This window comes from Aquarana catesbeiana, linkage group LG06 (assembly GCF_042186555.1).
Source record: "Aquarana catesbeiana isolate 2022-GZ linkage group LG06, ASM4218655v1, whole genome shotgun sequence".
Lineage (NCBI taxonomy): Eukaryota > Metazoa > Chordata > Amphibia > Anura > Ranidae > Aquarana > Aquarana catesbeiana.
Window position 1 is genome coordinate 54410794 of NC_133329.1, and position 24354 is coordinate 54435147.

At 44.5% G+C, this 24354-nt stretch overlaps 1 protein-coding gene across 2 annotated transcripts; it reads right to left on the reverse strand.

The window, feature by feature from the left end:
- Positions 1-335: 335 nt before the first annotated feature.
- LOC141148426 (apoptosis-associated speck-like protein containing a CARD) lies at positions 336-19935 on the reverse strand. Of its 2 annotated transcripts, none has more exons than XM_073635924.1 (4): positions 19700-19935; positions 14577-15026; positions 7954-8010; positions 336-6463 (listed from the first exon to the last, which is right to left on the reverse strand). In XM_073635924.1, exons 2-4 carry the CDS (start codon positions 14851-14853, stop codon positions 6174-6176), a joined length of 624 nt encoding a protein of 207 aa, XP_073492025.1. In that variant the 5' UTR covers positions 14854-15026; positions 19700-19935; the 3' UTR covers positions 336-6173. The 2 variants fall into 2 exon arrangements, with proteins under 2 accessions (XP_073492025.1, XP_073492024.1); XM_073635923.1 differs by lacking the exon at positions 19700-19935 and adding an exon at positions 15124-15256.
- Positions 19936-24354: the final 4419 nt, after the last annotated feature.

Genomic DNA, 24354 nt, shown 5'->3' on the forward strand with positions numbered 1-24354 from the left:
TCGTATGCCATGACGTACGAATCCATCTGACTTTGGTGTGATCGTGTGTAGGCAAGTGCGTTCGTTCGAAAGTCCGTCAAAAGTCCGTCGGAAAGACCGTTGGACCTTTGATGCCGAAAAGTCCGCCCGTGTGTACACGGCATTAGAACAGTTTTTTTACATTTTAGAAAGGGGCGCTTTGAGACTGTCCATAATTTTAAAGGGGGCCTTGAGTAAAAAAAGATTGAGAAACACTGAGCTAAAGAATGGATATTATTACCAAAGTGTTTGACTCCCGTCCACGTTCTTAACACGGATGTATATTTACATATATTAATGACAGAGTCTGAGAGACGTGATTTCACCCAATTTTATTTTAAAAATATTTCAAACACAGAAAAGATATACATTTTGTCAATTAAACATCTGGATGGTTGTTCAGTGGTCCTTACAACAAGATAGACATATAATAGGATATGTGTGGTTTGGATAATCAGACATCTTCCCTTAGTAACCATAAGACAAATAATGTAATTGTGTCCCTTCTTCCCCCATCACCAACACCCGCAAAGTGGGAATTTCTGAAGGTGGAATGATGTATGTAAGAAATGTATTGATCTTATCAGCCATAACGAGTGGTAGCTATGGAATGACAAACATGGGAATTGTTTTGTGTATATAGAAACTAACCTAAACATTTAGACTAAAAATTTTTTTTTAAAAAGTATATAAAAACAGAAAAAGTCATTTTAGACATTGTGTTTGTAAGATATTGCAAAAAATCAGATCCTTTGATCTACCCGTAAGACATTTTGGGGTTGATTTACTAAAACTGGAGAGTGCAAAAGCTGGCGCAGCTGTGCATGGGAGCCAATCAGCTTCTAACTTCAACTTGTTTAGTTGGGCGTTGGCAAAAAAAAAAACCTGGAAGCCGATTGGTTTCTATGCAGAGCTGCACCAGATTTTGCACTCTCCACTTTTAGTAAATCTCTGTGTGCACAGCAGAGGGCACCTATGGACAGAGCAATGAAGCGCTGCACATCTCTGCAGATACAAGGCACTGGGCTCAGTAAACAGGACTTCAAAAAAAAAAAGTCATCAAGGAACTCTTTGATTGCACTTTGCCTCGTGGCTTCCTAAATTCTCTAGCTATTGGTATCCATTCAGTGACATCCAACTCTCTTAGCTCATTAACTTCCATAGGGCCTCGTGAAGTTTGAGACCTTTTCTGAGATCAGCTGTACTGGCACAGACTGTTAGATATGTAGGGGCTGCTGTAGATAACCTGTAGATGTAATTCTATAGGAATCTATGGCAACACCTTCCCTGACGATCAATCTGCTACATCACAGAAGCCTCGGCTCTCCCATGCACGTTAATGAGCTGCAAACCTGTAAATCGCTGCCCGGCCTTTACCTTTCAGTTTTTAAAAAAACAGTTTTGCTTGCTTGCTTTTGTAATTTTGTATACATTTTGTATTCTATAACGGGTTAGATTAGTATGGAATTTTAATGATGGGCAGTGGCTTTTGAAAACCACTCGTTCATCCAATGGGTGACAAAATGGTGACTTTTGGCTTACTGCATCATAGTCGTTACAGAGGAATACCAGTAATATAAGTAAGCATAGAGGTCCAAGGAATCAGTGTACATGAATACAGCATATCTCTTGGCCCCCAACAGAGTTCCCTATACTTTAGTCCCAGGGGCTACTTTGCCTTTTCAATACTTTGGATGCCATAAAAGTCAAGTCTGTGGTCAAGAAGCTTTCTACCCGACACCCCATTTCTCTTGAGGGTCAGTTGAGATACTTAAGTACCCACGTACAGTAGACAGGTTTCAAGTCAATGGGCATTCAATATGCATAGGAAAAACCCAGTGTTTAACAAGAAAAGGCAAGATTGGCAAACTTTGCCTGCAGCTGAGAAGAACCTCAATAGGTCTTGCTGCATCCAAGAAATGCAGTGCATTGCAAAACAGGTCAGGCACGACCTCCGAGCTGTCACGTGTACTGCTCCATTAAAGTCCATGGCAATTTGTTGACCTGCAGCACTTTGATAACCAATGACAGGGTAGCTTGTAGTTTGCCAGCGTTGCCAGTCGTAAATGATAAGATGAGTCAAATAGTTTAAAGACCAAAAAAAGAGCTCCAAGGGAAACACAAATTTAAAAATGCATAAAGTACAACTGATATATGAATACAACTCCAACTTGTTCAATTAAGCTTTGGTAATAAAACCTGGAAACTCATTGGTTTCTATGCAGAATGGAGCCTGATTTTGCACTTTCCAGCTTTAGTAAATAAACCCCATTGTGTACTTAAAAGTGGGGTATGCCTGTAATTGCATTTCTAGAACAATATTTCATCATTAAACCTCTTCTAACTTGTATACAATTGTTAAAATCAGAAGAGAAAAACCTCTTGTCTTGATTGTACCAAGCTTTATCCAGCAGCAAGGAAAACTATTTGGCTGATTTATGGAAATGGCAAATAGCCAACAGAGTTAAAAGGAGCCCAACTTGATGGCAGAATGGCTGAAATGGCAACCCTGGAATGAGCAGGTCGATCCATAGAACAATATATTAGATGCATTTACATTCAGACCAGTTTGTAATACTGTTTGCAGTCATGTTGGCAATATCATTCTGAGTGGTCTTTTGGGGATCCTTGCCAAGCAGCCTGACTTATAAACATCATAGTACTGATCTAGCCTGCACCTGGGACTAAAGGGTGGTCCATTGAAGACCGAAGTCACAAAAATATGGATAACTTCCATGACTTCTGTAATTATTAAATCAGAACTCTGGTGAATACATTTTTTTTTGTTTCTATGTGGGGGCTGTGCCTACACTGCATGGGTTAACTGCTGTTTTTTTTGTCTAGTGGTTCTTAAAGCAGAGATATATTCACCTAAACCTACAATCCTCCCAGCCCAAGACCAGTGCCTTCATCTACTGCCTCAACGCCCCCAATCTGAGTCCAGCTGACTTGTGCCGTGGACTGTTCCTAACATTATCATGCCCATAGACCAGCTCTGGATGTGAAGACCTCTGGAATAGTCCACCACTGGACATGGGGGGAGAGCCATTTTCCCAGAGGATCAGGTGAGTATAGGCTCCGTGTTTGACAAAACAAGCAGTTAACCCATGCTGTGGGGTTTTAAAGTTAAAACCTGGAGTTGGGCTTTTAAAGAATATCTAAGGTCAAAACTTTTTAGACAGAGCGAGGGATGGATAGAACCTCTGTTGGGTTTTTATTGGCCTCTGGGGAGATTCACCCTCTCTGTTTGTTGCCAGCAGGAAAATGATGGCAAATCCAGAATTCTACAATTGTCAATAAAACAGAAAGTGAAGAGAAAGCTTCCATTTGGGCCCAGATATCTGTTCCAGTGACAACTGTTCAAGGAAAGGATTTCCACACAATCACTTTGGAGAGATTTACTTTTACAGTGGAACCTCGGATTACGAACATAATCCATTCCAGGAGTATGCTCATAATCCAAAGTACTCGCATATCAAAGCGAGTTTTTCCATTAAAGTCAATGGAAACTAAAATAATTAGTTCCGCATTGACTTCAATGGGAAGCAATACCGCATGCGGCCAGAGGCGGGGGTGCCGGAGAGCCTCGGAAACGGACAAAAAGGCCCGAGGACACCTCGGCTGACCTCGGCAAACCACTGAAAGACTCCGTTCACGAGCCTTTCCGAGGTTTGCCGAGGTCAGCCGAACTGTCCTCGGCCTTTCCGTGCATTTCCGAACGGCGACGATCGGCTCCGGCGCCCCCCACCTCAGGTACTGCACACCGCTTTGGCCTGAATCCTGCTTGTTTTGCGAGACAACACTCACAAACCGAATTAGGAATTTTAGAAATACAGTGCTTGTATTGCGAAACGCTCGTTAACCGCAATCCGAGGTTCCAATGTATTTCGTGTTGTGTCTCTGGGACAAGAAGTGAATGTAAATCTCCCCAGAAGGACACAAAGGAAAACTGAGATTTCAACCATCTTCTACTCTATCCAAAACTACAGGAAGGGGTTGATTTACTAAAAGGTAAATAGGCTATGCACTTTGCAAAGTGCAGTTGTACTCTGCAGTTGCTCCACAGCTTAGTAAATGAGCAGAAGCTCTGCTGACTTTCATCATCCAATCATGTGCAGGCAAGAATGCTGTTTTTTTTTTCGTTTTTTTTTTTTTTTTTCCTTGCACGTGATTGGATATTCTTTGCAAAGTGAAACTTTACCTCATTTACTAAGCTCTGGAGAAACGGCACTTACAGTCTAGTTGCCTTTAGTAAATCAACCCCAAAAAGTTTAGATTATAGATATACTTTAAATGTTTTTGTCTGGAATTCCTCTTTGAAAGGTATCTAAACCCCCAAGAAGTATAATATATTGCAGCTTATCGGTCCTTAGATGTGGTGACTGTATTTGTGTTTATTTTCAGGCTCTTTTTCTTTATTTCTGCCTGGTGATTGTGATAGTAACACACGTCCTGTCCTGGGTGACATCGCTCACTACTGTACTGCATCTATCTAGGAGTAGTGTGGTCACCAGTGGCGGCCAGTCCATTAGGGGCGCACGGGCGCCACCACCCCATCCGTGCGTCCGGCCCCCTAATCTACGTTTGTGGCGGCAGACGCATGGATTCCAATGCAGGGCGGGGTGTTTTTTTTTAAGCACATGATTCGAGCCTGAGGCTCTAATAGGCTTCACAAAAAGGTGGGCTTGGGGCGCAGAGCACTGCACTCCGAGCCCACTCAGTTGTGTGACAATAGCAAACCTAGATGGGGTAAGTGCTGGATGACCGGCCGACCGGGGGGGCCTAGGGTGTCATCCAGTGGCGGCTGATGTTTTATATATTTTTTTGGGGGGGGGGCAAACAACAAGTCCCCCCCCCAAAAAAAATTTTAAAAAATTAAAAAAACACCAGCCGCCACTGGGTGTCACCCTAGGCTCATTATCTCCTGATTTAGACTACAGCCCCCCCCCAGATCCCCCATTCCCCATCTCCATTAGAAGAAGTATGTTGTAAATCACATTAGATAGCTGAGAAGGTTGATAACATTGTTTAGGAGGAAGTTCCATGGTCACTGGTTATTCTGGCAGGATCAACAGGTATTTTTCTGTACTTGGAAAAAAATTTCCTTAAAGGGGTTGTAAAGTTATTTTTTTTTTTTTTTTTAAATAACAAACATATCATACTTACCTTCACTGTGCAGCTCGTTCTGCACAGAGTGGCCCCGAACCTGGTCTTCTGGGGTCCCTCGGCGGCTGTTTCAGCTCCTCCCCGCAAGCATTTACCACCTTCACGCGAGCTCCCTCGCACGGTGGTGAGTGCTTGCGGGCGCGCTCCCGTGATGCAGCCGGCGGCTATAGCCGCTCTCTGTATCACTCGGCCCCGCCCCCCGGCGCGCCGCGTCATCGGATGTGATTGACAGCAGCGCGAGCCAATGGCTGCGCTGCTTTCAATCCATCCACTGCAGCCAATCAGCGACCAGGCTGAGCTGCAATGAAGCTGACGAGGACGAGCAGCGAAGATTCGAGGCGTCAGGTAAGTAAAACGGGGGGTGCTGGGGGCGGCGGTACTGTCAAAAGTTTTTTCACCTTAATGCATAGAATGCATTAAGGTGAAAAAATTTTTACCTTTACAACCCCTTTAACCCGAAAAAAAAGAAAACGAAGGCAGCCACCACATCTAAGGACTGAGAAGCTGAAACATCTGACATTTTGTTCTAGGGTTTAGATATCCCTCAGACCCCTTTCACACTGCAGGCGTTTTCGCGCTAAAAATAGCGCCTGTAAAGCGCCTGAAAAACGCCTCCCATGCCTCCCCAGTGTGAAAGCCCGAGTGCTTTCACACTGGGGCGGTGCGCTTGCAGGACGTTAGAAAAAGTCCTGCAAGCAGCGTCTTTGGGGCAGTTTGGGAGCGGCGTATACACCGCTCCCAAAACGGCCTGCCCGTTGAAATGAATGGGCAGCGCTGCAACACGGGTGCTTTTAACCCTTTCCTCGGCTGCTAGCGGGGGTTAAAAGCGCCCTGCTAGCGGCCGAGAAGTGCCGCTAAAACTACGGTAAAGCGCCTCTAAAACTAGCGCTTTATCGATAACGCAGCCGCGCTACAGTGTGAAAGGGGTCTTAACTATCCTTGTAGATGGTGTTACATTTGTGATTTGTCATGTAATGTTCGGAGACAGTTTAGGACTGCTCCAGATCTTCAACCAAAGGATGATTTTTTTCATTTAAAATTTCATAGAGTGTCTGCTTGTGGGATGCCGACCAGCTCCTGACGAACATGTAGAGTTTTCTCATCTTGTCCTGGGAAGTTTTTTCAGCAATTATGACGTCATAATCTTCATCCATTATCAGACCTTTAGACATGAGACCATCCAGGATAGGAGCCACCTGAACACAGCGGCTGATCAGTGCCTCCCGATGTTTATCCACAAACGGTACCACCTGGGATTTGGAAGCAGAAGAAGAGGAAGCTGTAATTGGAAAAAAAAAAAAAATATTCACACAACTTTACGAAACAAAGGGGCTTCTCTTAGTGAAAATGATCTGTTTTTTATCTCTTACGGCTTTTGAATATTACACTGGAAGGAAATTGCTATATTATTCCCACCGAAGCCCATTGTCTCCTCCAAGAAGGTTCTACTTATTTGTAGGGGTTCTGTCCGGAATGCCACTGCCCATCAAGCATTTATATGCCTAAGATCTACTTAATTTTAAGGGCAAGTAAAGGAGAAAACCATTTATGCACTCATCCAGAACTGGTGTCTTCTTCTTGTAGAAGCTCAACGTTCTGCTCAGACTGCTATCAGCAATGCACTGTTTGGCTTTTCAGTGGAGATACCTGTGTCACTGGCCAAAAAAAAACTCTCCCTAATGTCTTAAGGAGAATCCACAAGGATGGGAGGTCCATAATTAATGTTCCATGTTCCCCTTCAAAGGATTCTCTGTAGAAAAAACTGGTTTATTGGCAAGGAGAGATCTCCGCAACAAAGTTGCCTACAGCATTAAAGCCTCATAGGGGGCTCTCCTCAGTGCATCTCTACACCCAGAATACACCAATTGAATTCTTTTAATATGAATAGTGGTTGAACTGGATGGTGTTTTTTTTTTTTCAACCAGACGATCTTTGTAACTATGAATACACGGGTAACTTGGTGCTGGACTCTTTCTTCAAAAAATCTAAGCTGCCACGTACTTTCAGAATCGCTAACTTGGAAGAAGTATTTAGAAGTTGATGAGAACATCTCAGCACTGAAGCTCTCTAAAGGCTAACAAAGAAAAGATTGCTTATACATCGAAATGGTATATAGGGGTGACTCCCCCTTTTGTTCCAATCCAAATTCACAGCCAATCTGACTAGTTTGCTTTGACCCATTGACCAATGGTGAGTGTTGAGGGATGGTGAGCCAGCCTGAACTTTCTTTAAGAAGTGGCAGCAAACTGATCTAGTGACAGGTCCAACAAACCTCTTTACTAGTTATATGGTTGATTTACGAAAACTGGAGGGTGCAAAATCTGGTGGAGCTCTGCATAGTAAGCCAATCAGCTTCTAACTTGTTCAATTAAGCTTTGACAATAAAACCTGGAAGCTGATTGGTTTCTATGCAGAGCTGCGCCAGATTTTGTACTCTCCAGTTTTAGTAAATCAACCCCTATGTCTTGGTGCCAGTGCGAAATATTGTCTGGTGAAATAACACCATCCACCTCACGTTATAATAGTCCAACCAGCTCTATCAGTATTGAAAGAGTTAGAGGCTCCAATCAAACAGGGACCATATCAGGGACATGGCCAGGGGAAAATGTCAACTGAAGACCAGAGAGAGCTGGTCCCTGAACATACACTCAGACCATGAAATCATTATAAATGAACATGCCTGGGGGACCTATCTGGTAGCCTAGTCTTATGGAAAGAAGCCTCCTTTATAGAATAATTGGTGGCAGGATCTGTTCTTATATTACTTACCCCCTGAGGTAGATTGTGGTTCCACCTTGGACTTGCTTCTCCAGGTAAAACCTTCCACTGAAAAAGAAAATAAGAGAGAAGAACGGACGTTACTCTCTCTATCCTAACATGTTATCTTATTTTATCTAACAGCAAAATTGTCCTCTTTTCAACACACAAATGTATGTCATCATTGTTTCAGTATAGAAATGCAAAAGAATTCTGATTTTCCATAGAATTTTTTTTAGGGCATCTGACTACAGTAAACTCCCAACTAGACATGTGCACTGCCAAAAAATGTGTTTGTGTTCATTTTCGTTTCGTTCGTTTTTTTCTTTTTAGTTTTTCGGGTCATTCGTTATAATCGCAATTAGTAAATCTGTACATTCGTAAATTCGTACATTCGTACATTCGTAAATTTGTACATTCGTAAATTAGAAAATTTGTATATTCGTAAATTCGTACATTCGTAAATTAGAAAACTCAGAAATTTGGAAATTCGAAATTCCTTAAATCCGAAAACCCGAAAATGAGAAAATCTGAAATAGTAACTAACTGTTAAATTATAGGTATTGTGATTTCCTTTCAAATTTGGCTGTTAGTGAACGTAACAAATACAAATTTATCCGAAGTTACGAATTATCCGAAATAATGAATGCCTCATCTAAACAAATGGAATGGAAAACAAATTAATAATAAATAATAATAATAAAAAGTTTTTATTATTATTTATTGTTATTTATTATTATTAATTCATTACGTTCCATTCGTTTGCATACGGCATTCGTTATTTCAGATAATTTGTAACTTCGGATAAATTTGTATTTGTTACGTTCACAATTACAATACCTATAATTTAACAGTTAGTAATAGTTAAGTTATTATTAGTTAATTATTATTTCAGATTTCCCAATTTTCGAATTTGCAAATTTCCGAATTTACTAATTTACTAATGTACGAATGTACAAATGTACGAATTTACAAATGTACAAATATACGAATGTGCAAATGTACGAATTTACAAATGTACGAATGTACGAATATACGAATGTACGAATGTACAAATGTACAAATGTACGAATTTACAAATGTACGAATTTACAAATGTACGAATTTACGAATATACGAATGTGCAAATGTACGAATGTACAAATGTACAAATGTACAAATGTACGAATTTACAAATGTACGAATGTACGAATTTACAAATGTACGAATGTACGAATTTACAAATGTACGAATTTACGAATATACGAATGTGCAAATGTACAAATGTACGAATTTACAAATGTACGAATGTAAAAATGTACGAATATACGAATATACGAATGTACGAATGTACAAATGTACAAATTTACAAATGTACGAATGTAAAAATGTACGAATTTCCGAATGCACGAATTTACAAATGTACGAATGTACGAATGTACGAATTTACGAATGTACGAATTTAATATACCTAAAGAGACCCTGTCAGCAGACCATTCATTGCCACAACAATCTTCCCATAAGATTATAATTGCATTTAGGTTATTTTATGCATGTTATCTAGCTGTAAACGCCCCCCTTATGTAAACCTCCAAAAGCCCGGAGACTGTTACTGGATGCCACCATCTTGGATGTGATATCGGCATCCCCGGCAAACTCGAATCTGTCACTCAGGTGTCATTCTATAGTATTCCCCTGCTGTCTAAGCCCCCGTTCACACCAGTGCGACTTGTCATGTGATAATCCGCACCCTATTGTCGGCCATGGAACTGTTCAAATCGGCGCAACGTCGATTTTGCTGTGCCGCACCGGTTTGAAAATGAAGTCCCTGCGCTACTTTTGGCCATTTTGGGGTGCATGAAGTCACATTGACCTGCAGCTTTGAAACTGTGCGATTTCAAGTGAATTTGCAGGATTTTAAAGACGCATTTCAGTGTGAACTAAAGGGCTGGAGGTGTCTCCATTGCTCTTCTTTCGCAGTGGAGGCACCCTAAGACAGGAAGTGTGTTAACTGGCCGGATCACCAGGTGAAAATAAAGAGAAAAAAGCCTTAAAAAATGAACGCAGCCGTCCCATTTACGGATTTGTAAGATGCAGTATATGACTTTTCATGTAATACTGTTTAAAGTGACACAACCTATCCATAGTGATGCTTTCCCACGTTCCTCTGCATGCACAGTCCTGCCCATCCCTCAGCTGGAATGCAGACTTCTTGTTAACCATAAACCTTTCCGGGAAGTCACCTCCTTGTGTGACTCTCCATTCCCAGGTATCAGCTCAGCCCAGGAACTGGAGACCAGGGAAAGTACCAGGATGTGGCGTCTTGTCCCTTTCATTTCCCTGATTATTTCAGGTGCTTCTAAGCAAATATTATGCAAAGCCTCACAGTTCATTTTCCTTAGAAAGCAGCCACAACCTGAGTAGAAAAGCCTGTCCCCTTCCAGCACACTATAAAGAAGGACCCTTGCTCTTGCTGCAGAAGCAGTGTCCTCTCTGCACAGGTCCCACGCATCCCATGTTGAGTCAGATCTCAAGCTCTCAAATCAGCAGGGAGCATTAGATGGGCTGACTGCGGTACTATAGGTCAGACTCAGCAGGTTGGTGTGTCAGACCTCTGCACAGAGACCACTGTTTCCAGACAGAGAGCAAGGGTCTTTCTTTGGCCCCTTTCACACTGAGGGGCTTATAAACTGCCAGTAAAAGACTGAGCACTTTTGAAGAGCTTTTCAGGCAATTTTGAAGAGCTTTTCAGGCGCTTTTGAAGAGCTTTCCATTCATTTCAATGGAGAGGGGGCGTTTTTTCACCACCCTGCCAGCGCACTGCCCCAGTGTGAAAGTGTTCATTGATTTGAATGAAAATTTGTGAGCTTTTCAGGCGCTTTTTTTTTTTTTTTTTTAACGTGAAAGCCCTTGAAATGCGTCTCAGTGTGAAAAGGGTCTTTGTATTCATTAAAAAAAAAAATTGCTGTGCAAACGTCTTAAGCATTAATGAATAATCCTTGTAATTTGTGTAATATGTTTACTTCCTATCATCATCAGCGTCATCTAGTGGCCAAAAAGCTGTATTTTTCTGACTGGGGTATTTCAGGAAAAATACTGCATTATGGCCACTAGATGGCGCTGACGATCATAGGAATTACACATATTTGAGAAAATCTGGAGATTAGTTATTGCTACAGACATTCACAGCAATTTGTTTTTTTTTTTTTAGAAATAGACCCCTAAGTATCTCATTGGAGGAAATTTACTAAAACTGGTGTGTGCAAAATCTGGTGCAGTTAGAAACTAGACACGTGCAATTTGTTTAGTTCCAAATTTGTTTTTTTAACAAATTTTGAATAATTCGTTAATGAACAAAAACCTGTTTAATGAATTTTTCAGAATATTCGTAAATTAGAATATTCGAAAAGTCGGAATTCGAAAACCTGAAAATTCGAAATTCTGAAATAATAACTAACTAATAATAACTTAACTATTTCTAACTATTAAATTACAGGTATTGGAATTTCCGTTCAAGTTTGGCTGTTAGTGAACGTAACTAATACAATTTTATCCGAATTTACGAAATATCCGAAATAACGAATGCCGCATCTAAACGAATGGAACGCAACAAATTAATATTAATAAACAATAATAAAAATAAAAACTTTTTATTATTTATTATTAATTAGTTCTGTTCCATTTGTTTAGATACGCCATTCGTTATTTCGGATAATTCGGAACTTCGGATAAATTCTTATTTGTTAGGTTCAATAACAGCCAAATTTGAAAGGAAATTCCAATACCTGTAATTTAATAGTTAGTGATTTTTAGTTAGTTATTCTTTCGAATTTTTTTTCTTATTTTCAGATTTTAGAATTTACGAATTGCGCTGATAACGAATGACCCGAAAAACGGGAAAATAGAAAAATACGACAACAAACAAATTTTTCGACAGTGCACATGTTTTATAGAAACCAATCATCTTCCAGGTTTTATTGTAAAAGCTTAAAGTATTTATTTTTTTTAGTTTTGGATAGAGTGGAGAGGGATTAGAACACCTGTCAGATTTTAGTGCTGTCTGCAGTGGCGTCGCTAGGTGGTGGCTATTTGGGCTATAGCCCTGAATCTGGGGCCCATAGCCCAGAGTCTCTGCAGGGGTCCCCAAGGGGAGGGGAGGCTCTCGGAGGACACTGATGCAAGGGGGAGGCTCTCTGGGGACTCTGACGTAACGAGGAGGCTCTCTGGGGATATATATACACACACACGTATACTACTGTATACACATGTTTTTGCCCACCCAAGCGTATGACTTTCTTTACTACGCTGCTATGGGCTCTAGCCCCAGATCTTTTGTAGACCTAGCAATGCCCCTGGCTGTCTGTGTCCCCGTTAGGGAGATTCACCCTCTATTGGTCCCGTTTTTCTATTATCATTGAAAGTGGAAGTAAAATAAAATCCCAATATTTGGGTTGTCCCCAAAAAAGTAATGAAGGTGAAATCTTCCAATGTGGAAACTAGTTCTGGTGAGCTGGGGGTCCTCCAAAGAATTCCCTTAATTTGCAGGGATTTCCTCTCACTTCCTGTTTGGCTCTGGGACAGGAAGTGAAGGGAAATCTCTGCAATATAACAGAGATGGAAAAAAAAAATATGAGGAGGTTGTAACCCTCCCTTGCTCTATCCAAAATATGTAAAAAAAAAAAAAAAAAAAAAAAAAAAGTTTTTCCTATACTATAGTTCTACTTAAATTGAACAAGCTGAAGTTAGAAGCTGATTGGCTACCATGCACAGTTGCATCAGATTCTGCGTGCTCCAGTTCAATTCTCCCCACAATGATTTTTTTTCTCCAATCAGCTCATTCTTTTCCTTCTCCCAGCGCAACCTGGGAAAGAAAAATGGTGGACCTGATCGGTAGATGTGGGCAATGAGCTCTCCCTTCAGATAAGGGCAACTGGAACAATTTAAGGGGCCAGTGTTGATGGACTTTTGTTTTTTGGATGTTTCCGCATACAAGACTTTGGAAAAGCAGCTCAAGCAGATCAAATGCAAATCACACGCAGGTAGGGTCGCCACCTTTTCTTCAAGTCAAACCAGAACACTTTAGCGGAGCACAGCAATTTTTTTTATAGTATAAACTATACAGTGGAACCTCGGATAACGAGCATAATCCATTCCAGGAGAATGCTCGTAATCCAAAGTACTCGCATATCAAAGCGAGTTTCCCCATAGAAGTCAATGGAAACGAAAATAATTTGTTCCGCATTGACTTCAATGGCATGCAATACCGCATGCGGCCAGAGGCAAGGGGGTGCCGGAGAGCCTTGGAAACGGCCGAAAAGACCCGAGCACACTTCGTTGGAACCTCGGAAAGACTCCGTTCACGAGCCTTTCCGAGGTTTGCCGAGGTCAGCCGAACTGTCCTCGGGCCTTTCCGTGCATTTCCAAGCGCCGACGATCGTCGACTTTCGGCTCTGCTCGTCTCCGGCGCCCCCACTTCAGGCCAAAAGCGGTACTGCACACCGCTTTGGCCTGAATCCTGCTCGTTTTGCGAGACAACACTCGCAAACCGAGTTAGAATTTTTAGACAGTGCTCGGTTTGCGAAACGCTCGTTAACCGCGTTACTCGCAAACCGAGGTTCCACTGTACATATATTTTGCAAATAAATAACATTTCTAATCATATGAAATGAATAACAAGAGTCCCTCTTTATGTCCACAGAGTTCCCCTTTCACATCTGAACTCACAGAGTTCCCTTATACTGTGTGTGTGATGTAAGGGGGGCTGTGCAGACTCTGATGAAAGGGAGAACTCTGGGGACTCTGACATAAGGGATGCTCTGGGAACCCTGATTTAAGGGGGAACACTGAGAACTCTTCGGTATAGAGAGGACTCTGATGTAAGGGAGAACTCTGGGGACTCTGACATAAGGAATGCTCTGGGAACCCTGATTTAAGGGGGAACACTGAGAACTCTGATGTACGGAGAGGACTATGATGTAAGGAGGGTGGCCTCTGGTGTAAAGGGGGGTTCTCTGAGAACCCTGATTTACATTATTTACATTAGTGTACTCACTCAGAGGCAGGAGAGAGAAGGGGGAGACTTCAGTCACAGACAGGGATGGCTGGTGACCATCCAGTCATTCTGAAACCCGGACGCATGATTCCAACCCAAACTGTCTGTGTGAATCCCGGACAGGTGGCAACCCTACACGCAGGTCAACTGCACCTGTATCGTATTGTATTGGATCACAGAAGCATCTCGAAGCACTCTGCATTTGCCCATCAAAGCCTATCGACACCGGCCCCAGAGGATCTGTGTTGCCCGACCAACTTGATAACCCATGTTTATAAATGGGACGCAAGCAGGGGCGGACTGACCATTGAGCCACTTGGGCACTGCCCGAGGGCCCTGGGCCACTACGGGGCCCCATCAAGGTTGCCAGCCCCAGTAAAACCAGGGACAGTATGTATAAATCTGTGTTTTTTTTACTTCTGTCTGTGTATACTGTGTGATTGTATACTGTGTGTGTGTGTACTGTGTGGCACCATAATCTCCTATTGCCCGGGGGCCCCATGAGTTATCAGTCCGCCCCTGGACGCAAGTATCTGTTGATCGGCCCGGCTCATTGTCCCATTCCGAAAAAGAAAAAACAACTAAAGCCTATGATCGTATTTACCTTTCTCCAGGTCCTCCCTAAGGACCAAGGCCACTTGCTTCTCATCGATGTTGTCTAGAACATCCACCGTCAGCTCCGGTCCATAAGAAGTCATGTAGGACCTCAAGATCAGATCCACTACGTCTTCTCGATCTGCAGTCTCTAGCTTGCATCTGGTGATCTTGTTGAAGCCAGCCTCAGTTTTCCAATCATTCAGTTTGTTACGGAACTTCTTGAAGCTCTTCTCACCCAACTCCTCCAAGGCCTTGATCAGGGCATCTCGCACGGTCCAGACCATCTTCTCCTATGTGGTGCCTCAGAAGATCCCAACCTCGGATGGACGTCTCCAGCAGCTCGTCTGCTCTTTCCCTTTTCAAGGAAAATATGTCTGCAAGTTCCTAACTGAAAGTGAAAGCAATTTTCATGTACGATTGATTTTGCTCTTGAACTTCCTCTTCTCTTTTTTCCCGCCTTTAAAAAAAAAAAAATAATAACTTTAACTATTTTAAAGCAGTAGATGAGGTCGCCCTTTTTTTTTTTCGGTGCAGCAATGAAGAGTTTGTTATACCGTACGTCTCTTTTGTCCTGCAGTTATATAGAACCTGTAATGCAACTACATAGACGGAGAGTACAAGGGCCCCTCCTCCCGCCCTCCGCCACCTTCAAAATACTAGCAGTGCATTTCCTGGAATACTTGTTTCCATTTACGGAAAGCGTATTATCTTCACTGAACTCTAATACACGAGTGTGAGTTGTACGTGCACAAATCAGATTACAGGGGAACTCTGGGCAAAATCAAAAATAATATATAATTTATACATCATTCTTTGATGTAGCATGGCATTGTTCTGCACTAGATGCATTATATACAGTGCCTTGAAAAAGTATTCATACCCCATGACATTTTCCACATTTTTCATGTTACACCCAAAAACGTAAATATATTTTATTGGGATTTATGTGATAGACCAACACAAAGTGGTTGATTTACTAAAGGCAAAAAGACTGTGCACTTTGGAAAGTGCAGTTGCACACGGCAAGAGCAGTTGCTCCAGAGTTTAGTAAATGAGCAGAAGCTCTGCTGACTTTCATCAACCAATCATGTGCAAGCAAAAATGATGTTTTTTTTTAATTTTCCTTGCATGTGATTGGGTATTCTTTGCAAAAGTGAAGCCTTACCTCATTTACTAAGCTCTGGAGCAACTGCACTTGCAGAGGGCAATTGCACTTTCCAAGGTGCACAGTCTATTGGCCTTTAGTAAATCAACCCCAAAGTCGCACATAATTGTGAAGTGGAAGGAAAATGATAAATGGGTTTTCAACATTTTTTTACAAATAAATATGTGAAAAGTGTGGGGTACATTTGTATGGCGCCCCCCTGAGTCAATACTTTGTAGAACCGCCTTTCTCTGCAATTACAGCTGCAAGTCTTTTTGGGGATGTCTCTACCAACTTTGCACATCTAGAGAGGGACATTTTTGCCCATTCTTCTTCTTTGTAAAATATCTCAACCTCTGTCAGATTGGATGGAGAGCGTCTGAACAGCAATTTTCAAGTCTTGAGTTGCCACAGATTCTCAATTGGATTTATTTGGGTGCACTCAGTGTCACTTACTACTGACCTCTGTGCCACTACTGACTTCTGAATTCAGCTCCACTTACTATGATCCAGGGGCATTGCTAGGTCTACAAAAGATCTGGGGCTAGAGCCCATAGCAGCGTAGTAAAGAAAGTCATATGCTTGGGCGGGCATACACATGTATATACAGTAATATACGTGTGTGTGTATATATCCCCAGAGAGCCCGCCACTTACATCAGGGTCCCTAGAGAGCCCCCCTTACATCAGGGTCCCCACAGAGCACCCCCTTACATCAGGGTTCCCAGAGAGCCTCCTCCTTACATCAGAGTCTCCAGAGAGCCTCCCCCTTGCTTCAGGATCCCCAGAGAGCCCCCCTCTTACATCAGGGTTTCCAGAGAGCCCCCCTTACATTAGGGTCCCCAGAGAGCCTCCCCCTTAAAATCATGGTTCCCAGAGAGTCTCCCCCTTAAAATCAGGGTCCCCAGAGAGCCTCCCCCTTGCATCAGGGTCCCCAGAGAGCCTCCCCCCTGTATCAGGGTCCCCAGAGAGCCTCCCCATTGCATCAGGGTCCCCAGAGAGCCCCCACTTAGTTTGGGGTCCCCAGAGAGCCTCCCCTCCCCTTGGGGACCCCTGCCTCTGGGCTATGGGCCCCAGATTCGGGGCTATAGCCCCAAAAGCCACCCCCTAGTGACGCCACTGCTATGATCTTTGAACTCTGCGTCACTTACTACTGCACTCTGCGTCTTACTACAGACCTCTGCACTCAGTGTCACTGACTACTGACCTCTGCGCCAGGGGAGGGCTGGCAGCCTTAGGCCTGGGGGGGGCAAGTCCAGACAAGTGGCCCATAGAACCGGTGGTGGCAAAGTGATGGATCGGGAAAACGGTCTCTAAGGTTTTTCATGATCACAAAGGTGAGGGGGGAGGGCAGAGAGAGCAATGTGGCCCTCCAGGGCCTCTGGGGGACTTGTACTACCATGGCCTTCAGGAACTAAATTGCAAGCAAGTCCCTGTATGAATCCCTCAGAGCTGAGGACCTGACCCCCCCCCCCTCCGCAACTAGTGACGAACTACAAGTCCCAGCATTAACCCCTGAGATCTAAGGATGTGTCCCCTTAGATCCCACAGGTTCATGCTGTGCCCTGTAGTCCTTCACTAATTGGGGGGGGGGGTGACACATCCTCAGCTCATAGGGGTTTAAGCTGGGACAGTGGGACCTGTAGTCCTTCACTAGTTGGGGGGGGGCTGGCAGGTGTGTGTGACACATCCTGAGCTCTGAAGGGTTCATGCTGGGACCTTTAGTCCTTCACTTTTGGGGTGTCACATCCCCAAAAGTAAAGGACTACAAGTCCCAGCATGAACCCTGGCTGAGATTTAAGGATGTGATCTCCTCCTCTGCTGCCTGCTCATTCTCCCATGATACACATATGTTCTAATTCATTCACTGCTCCCAACCTCACCTCAGGCAGCTTGACCAGAGGCTCTAATGGGCTTCAAAATAGGGTGGACTCAGAGCGCAGAGCCCACCCGGGTGTGTTAGAAAAGCAAATGAATATTTGCTTTTCTAACACTGAACCGCCTCTCTGCCAATCAGGAAGAGCGGGTCTGATACCGGTCACCTGATTGGCTGAAAGGAAAGGCGCTCCAATTGGATGTCTAGCAGGAGGAAAAGCATGGAGGAAGCATAGAGAACACAGGAGCTGCTGCCTGTCCGACAGCTCCCCGCCGTCACTCGCTGCCTGACCCGCCACCAAGATGGGGTAAGTGCCGGTCAGACAGCGGGCGATGTGGGGTGCTGGTTAAATGGGGGGTAACATTGGCTGCAATTGATGGGCACAGTGGCTGCATTTGATGGGCACAGTGGCTGCATTTGATGGGCACAGTGAGGCTGCAATTAATGGGCACAGTGACTGTAATTGATGGGCACAGTGAGGCTGCATTTGATGGGGCACAGTAGCTGCATTTGATGGGGCACAGTAGCTGCATTTGATGGGGCACAGTGGGGCTGCATTTGATGGGGCACAGTAGCTGCATTTGATGGGGCACAGTGGGGCTGCATTTGATGGGGCACAGTAGCTGCATTTGATGGGGCACAGTGAGGCTGCATTTGATGGGGCACAGCGAGGCTGCATTTGATGGGGCACAGTGAGGCTGCATTTGATGGGGCACAGTGAGGCTGCATTTGATGGGGCACAGTAGCTGCATTTGATGGGCACAGTGAGGCTGCTTTTGATAGGGCACAGTAGCTGCATTTGATGGGCACAGTGAGGCTGCATTTGATGGGGCATTGTGAGGCTGCTTTTGATAGGGCACAGTAGCTGCATTTGATGGGGCACGGTGAGGCTGCATTTGATGGGCACAGTGAGGCTGCATTTGATGGGGCATTGTGAGGCTGCTTTTGATAGGGCACAGTAGCTGCATTTGATGGGGCACGGTGAGGCTGCATTTGATGGGCACAGTGAGGCTGCATTTGATGGGCACAGTGAGGCTGCATTTGATGGGCACAGTGAGGCTGCATTTGATGGGGCACAGTGAGGATGCATTTGATAGGGCACAGTAGCTGCATTTGATGGGCACAGTGAGGCTGCATTTGATGGGGCACAGTGAGGCTGCTTTTGATAGGGCACAGTAGCTGCATTTGATGGGCACAGTGAGGCTGCATTTGATGGGCACAGTGAGGCTGCATTTGATGGGCACAGTGAGGCTGCATTTAATGCCAGAGTGAGGCTGCAATTGATGGGTTTTTTTTCAGTATTTTTTAGTTTGCACCCCCCCCCCCCCCCCCCAAAAAAAAAAAACATTTTGAGCACCAGCCACCACTGACAGAGAGACATCGCTCCAAATTGTCCACACACAGAGAGACCACTACTCAAGAAAGTTGCTTGATTCCTTTATCAACATAGTAAAGCCTTGTACACACCACTAGTTTTTTTTTTTTTTTTTTTTGCTCAATCCAGCGAGTTGAACAAAAAACTGACAGCTCTGGTTGGAGCCGCTGAGCATGAGCAAAAGTGACCTGAGCATTGATCACATTTCAGAGTGGCAGTGCCTGCTGCAAGTGTGTACAAGCCTTTGGGCGCACACTGGTGTAGCTGCGGTTTGGCCGCAGTGCTTGTGTACAGTTTTCCTTAGCCGCAGTCCCATAGGCTTCTTTTAGGTTTTTAGGTTTTTTTTTTATAGGACACCAAAGATGCAGCATGCAGCCATTTTTGTACACTTTCAGAAAATGCAGCAAAAATGTGCAAACTAATAGAAGTCTATGGGACATGCAGGAAGACAGTGAGATCACCAACACTGCAGCAGACCAGTGTGAGCTCACATCATAGTACATAGGAGCCGGTACTGTATAGGCTGCTGAAGGAAACCTCCTCATCTGCAGAGAGAGAGGAGGGGGGAGAGGAATTTGGGAGAGAGGGGGGAGAGAGAGGCCGGTCTCCCCCCTCTCTCCCAAACCTTAGAGACCGTTTTCCCGATCCATCACTTTGCCACCACCGGTTCTATGGGCCACTTGTCTGGACTTGCCCCCCAGGCCTAAGGCTGCCAGCCCTCCCCTGGATCACTCACTTGAAAGTCCGCAGGCAAAAGTCTCAGGCTTATTATCAGCTTCCAGTTATCAGCTTCCAGAGCGTTCCATACAGAACTCCGACGGATCTCAGTTTGAACGTTCCCGCACACACGTTCTATTCACAGAAGCAGCACACAGGCTGCCCGGAGTGTGGGGCGGGGCACAGTGAGAGAGGGGGCTGGGGGAGGCAGAGCGGATCCCCCCTCTTCTATTCGGCTGTGCTCTGAATGGACACAGAACTGTCAGCTCAGAAGCCGGGAACAGCACTGTGACAAGACAGATGTCCGCTCACAGCACTAACGTTCCTGCAGCTTCTGGGCTGGTATCCAGCCCTGCCAGCCTCCCTCTGGAGTCACCCGAGCAGTAACACTGGGCCAACTGCACATGCTCAGTTCCCAGCTGGCAGCACATCGGCCTTTTTACTGGGAATCAGAGCGGCCTCGGGGGGAAATTGCCCCCCCCCGGCCCAGCCCGCCCCTGCTCTGCGCCACTATTGACCTCTGAATTCAGTGTCACTTACTTCTGCACTCTGCGTCTTACTACTGACCTTTGCATCACTACTGACCTCTGAATTCTGCATCACTTACTTCTGACCTCTGAACTCTGCATTTTACATGCATTTTTGGTGTGTTTCCACTGAAGTCTGCGGGGCACAAAATCACGCTGCATCACACCAAAGTGGCACCTGCACCTTCTCCAAAGTCGGATCGCAGTTGCATTGCATTGATTTCCGAGGGGCGCCATTGAAATCAATGTTATTTCCATTGTCATCTGCTTCTGGGCAACCCAAGTTGCATCTGAAGTCGCACTAGTGTGAACAAGGCCTTAAAGCGGGGTTCCACCCAAATTTTGAACAATATCTGTATGTATTCTCTTCCTTGCCTAGATGCTGACATGCCGTTTAAAAAAAATTTAAATCACCGTAATTACCTTTTATTTTTCTATTCTTCTTTGCACTTCCTGGTTCTCCTCCCGTGGGAGTAGGCGTGTTTCTAGCCTCTCCCAGACTCCTGGGAGCTAGTCTCAGGCTTCCCAGGAGGCCACTGAGCATGTGCGGGAATGAGCGGTGAATGCTGGGAGCCAGGGCCGGTGCTACCACTAGGCAAACTAGGCAGCCGCCTAGAGTGCACTGCTGTCTAGGGGCGCCCAGACGCTGGTTTCCCTCCGCGTCTGCATGCTCTGCAGGCTGCAGCATGTAACTAACTCAGTCCGACTGGTAGTGTAATTAGAGGCGCAGCGCAGCACCGGAGCAAGCGCTAGAGGAAGCACAGCTGATGCTTCCTGTATAGCGGCGCCTTCTGTCAAATTAGCAGAGCAAAGGGGGTGGAGTCAGGGGTGGAGCCAATGGATGTGGCAAAATGAGGTTTCGCCTAGGGTGTCAAAAATCCTCGCACCAGCCCTGCTGGGAGCACAGAATTCACCACATCCAGGAAATAAATGCTTGTGGGCTTCAAATGCCCACAATGAAGATGGAAACCGCCTGCAGTGAATAATATAAGTTATTCTTTCCGACAAAATCTGACACAGGCGGACATATTACACACAATATGTGAGTATGTAATGCTGAGAAGAAAAGTTTGTGAACGAACTCAAAAAAAAAAAAAAAACGATAGATAGGTGGACCCCCGCTTTAAAGTCAGGAGCCAGAAGCAAGCCGCACAAGGGACAAATCCGATTATTAGTAAGCCACGTCCCTTATGCTGTTTTTTTTTTTTTTCCTTTGGCTAAACCTAGTCTTTTAACAAAATAGTTGCCCTTACGGCCGGTCCAACGGGTTGTCCAATTTTCATGTGCAATCTTTGCATGCTCTGCCAACAGTCACCCGGAATGGTTGTAAATCCTTTTATTGATCTTTTATACCCGCTCAGGTGTACTTTATAGGTTAGCTGCTGCTACTGCTTACTCCTAAACCATTCTTAGGCTGCAGTTCTCAGTTCTGACCAGGAGATGGCACCAGATACACAGCTATAAGGAGGAGAGCTGGGTCCCATAGACTAAAAATGGGAATAATAAGATTGGTTGCTGTAGACAACAATGCTATGATGATATTTCTTTGCACTATTTTCATAGAAGTAAGTTTGACAATAGTTTATAGTAAGGAAGATAACAGCACTTAGTTGGCACAATTTGATGATAGGCAACAAATTCATTTATAGACATTTTTGCATTCAATCCAGGCATCCCATAGAGCTTATTGACAGTGTATTTCCTAGACCAAAGATCTACAGGACCATCCTCACCCCCTTATGTAATGAAATAAGTGTAGAGGGGAAATGACAGTTGTTTCCTTTGTTTTATACATATGTTAAAGCCCAACTCCAGTCATATGATGAGCGGTCGCAGAGATCATCAATGGCTTCTGATTGCAAACAGCGACCGGGAGATGATGGTGACAACTCAATCAATGTGCTGGGAATGCGACTTGAGTGCATGCTCAGCACACAACTTCAGAGCCCCATGGACACATGTGTGTGGCGGTGACTGGGTTTTAACCACTTGCCCTCCGGAAAGGTTTTACCCCCCTTTATGACCAGGCCATTTTTTGCGATACGGCACTGCCTTACTTTAACCACTTGCCGACCGCTGCACGCCTATATCTGTCGGCACAATGGCAGTGGTGGGCAAATGGGTGTACCTGTACGTCCCCTTTAATTGGCGGGGTTCGCGGGCGCGCACGCCCCACATACAGCGTGACCGTGCCGGCGGGACCCGCAGACTCGATGTCCACCGGTCTCCCGGCGATCGTGTCACGGAGCCGCAGAACGGGGAAGTGCCTATGTAAACAAGGCATTTCCCCGTTCTGGTCATGACCAAGGCCTTATAGGATGAAACGCGTCAACTGACTTAATCTGCGTTTGTTCACTGTGGCTATTCAGTAAAACGAAGAAATTTTAAGAGCAACAACCAGAGTGCGGATCATTTTTTCTACATTTCCCCGTTCTGCCTTGTGACATGACAGAGATCACCACTCCCTGTCATCGGGAGCAGTGATCGCTGTCATGTGAGTTGTAGCCCATCCCCCTCACAGTTAGAATCACTCCCTAGGACACACTTAACCCCTTCATCGCCCCCTAGTGTTTAAACCCCTTCCCTGCCAGTGTCATTTACACAGTAATCAGTGCATTTTTATAGCACTGAGCGCTGTATAAATGACAATGGTCCCAAAATAGCGTCAAAAGTGTCCGATGTGTCTGCCATAATGTCGCAGTCATGATAAAAATCGCAGATCACCGCCATTACTAATTAAAAAAAAATAATAATAAAAATGCCATAAATCTATCCCCTATTTTGTAGAACTCTATAACTTTTGCGCAAACCAATCAATATACGCCTATTGCGATTTTTTTTACCAAAAATATGTAGAAGAATACATATCGGCCTAAACTGAGGGAAAAAAAAGTTTTTTTATATACTTTTGGGGGATATTTATTATAGAAAAAAGTAAAAAAAGTTTGCTTTTTTTTCAAAATTGCTGCTCTTTTTTTGTTTATAGCGCAAAAAATAAAAACCGCAGAGGCGATCAAATACCACCAAAAGAAAGCTCTATTTGTGGGAAAAAAAGGACGTCAATTTTTGTTTGGGTGCAACGTCGCACGACCGCGCAATTGTCAGTTAAAGCGACACAGTGCCGAATCGCAAAAAGTGCTCTGGCCAGGAAGAGGGTAAAATCTTCCGGGGCTGAATCGGTGAACAGACAATTGTGCGGTCGTGTGACGTTGTACCCAAACAAAATGTATGTCCTTTTTTTTCCACAAATAGAACTTTTCTGGTGCCTCCATGGCAGCATACCAATGCTTGGTTGCTCCGCCCCGACCAACCCACAGGACCACTTTAACTCTATAAATAAAAGAGCTGTTCCTCCCCACTGTCATTCTTTTCTCTGTCCTCGTTCCTACAGGATCAAGCGCTCAGCCCTACCTCACAGCTTTATGGTGTGACCATTGCAGGTTCATGCTCTCCTGCAGTATGGAGTCCCATTGCTTGGGCTCCTAAAAGCGCCAGATAAGTATGGGAGCCGTTTTTCTGTGGATCTTTTTGGGGCTTGGTGGGTTAAACAGGAGCCAGTTTTCTCTCCTATATATTCCCTTGTTTGGCATGCTAAAGCCCAAAATGCTTAAATTGCTTGTGCTAAAACGCTATGAGGTTTGTTTCCTACCTCCACAGCATGCCTCATGTGCCTGTGTAGCTCTCCTCTGAGTGTGCAGCGCTTCGCACGCACCGTTCGGCCCTGCTTTCCCAGTGGGGGGGGGGGGGACCTCGGCGTGACGTCACGGCGCATGAGCAGTAGCGCTGTGAAGTCAACGGCGGCCATCTTGGGACTCCCAGACCGCTCTCTAGTATATAAGAGAGCTTACTATCAGTAGCGGAGCAGCTGCTTGAGGGGAAACATCTATGAGGTGTACTCTCCAGCTCCCTTATCCTTCTTGACTCTGTGCTATGGAGCCCAACCAAGGTACCAGGGAGGAATGGGAGTGTGTATGTATGTATATATATATATATATATATATACACCTATATGTATATATAAAAAAATATTTTTTTTTTCCTTTTTGCTGTTCTTCCCTCCTCTGCAAAATCCTTTTTTGTTTTTAAACTACTTTTATATTAAATTTTAATCTTTCTTTTTCAGCTGCCCCTAGTACTATAATGCCGC

Excerpts from the sequence above, each read along its gene's own strand:
- LOC141148426 (XM_073635924.1), bottom strand. The coding sequence starts at position 14,853 with ATGGTCTGGACCGTGCGAGATGCCCTGATCAAGGCCTTGGAGGAGTTG. Across the intron at positions 8,011-14,576 it reads TAGGGAGGACCTGGAGAAAG|TGGAAGGTTTTACCTGGAGA; the intron begins GTAAATACGATC and ends TTTCTTTTTCAG. Across the intron at positions 6,464-7,953 it reads ACCACAATCTACCTCAGGGG|CTTCCTCTTCTTCTGCTTCC; the intron begins GTAAGTAATATA and ends TTCCAATTACAG.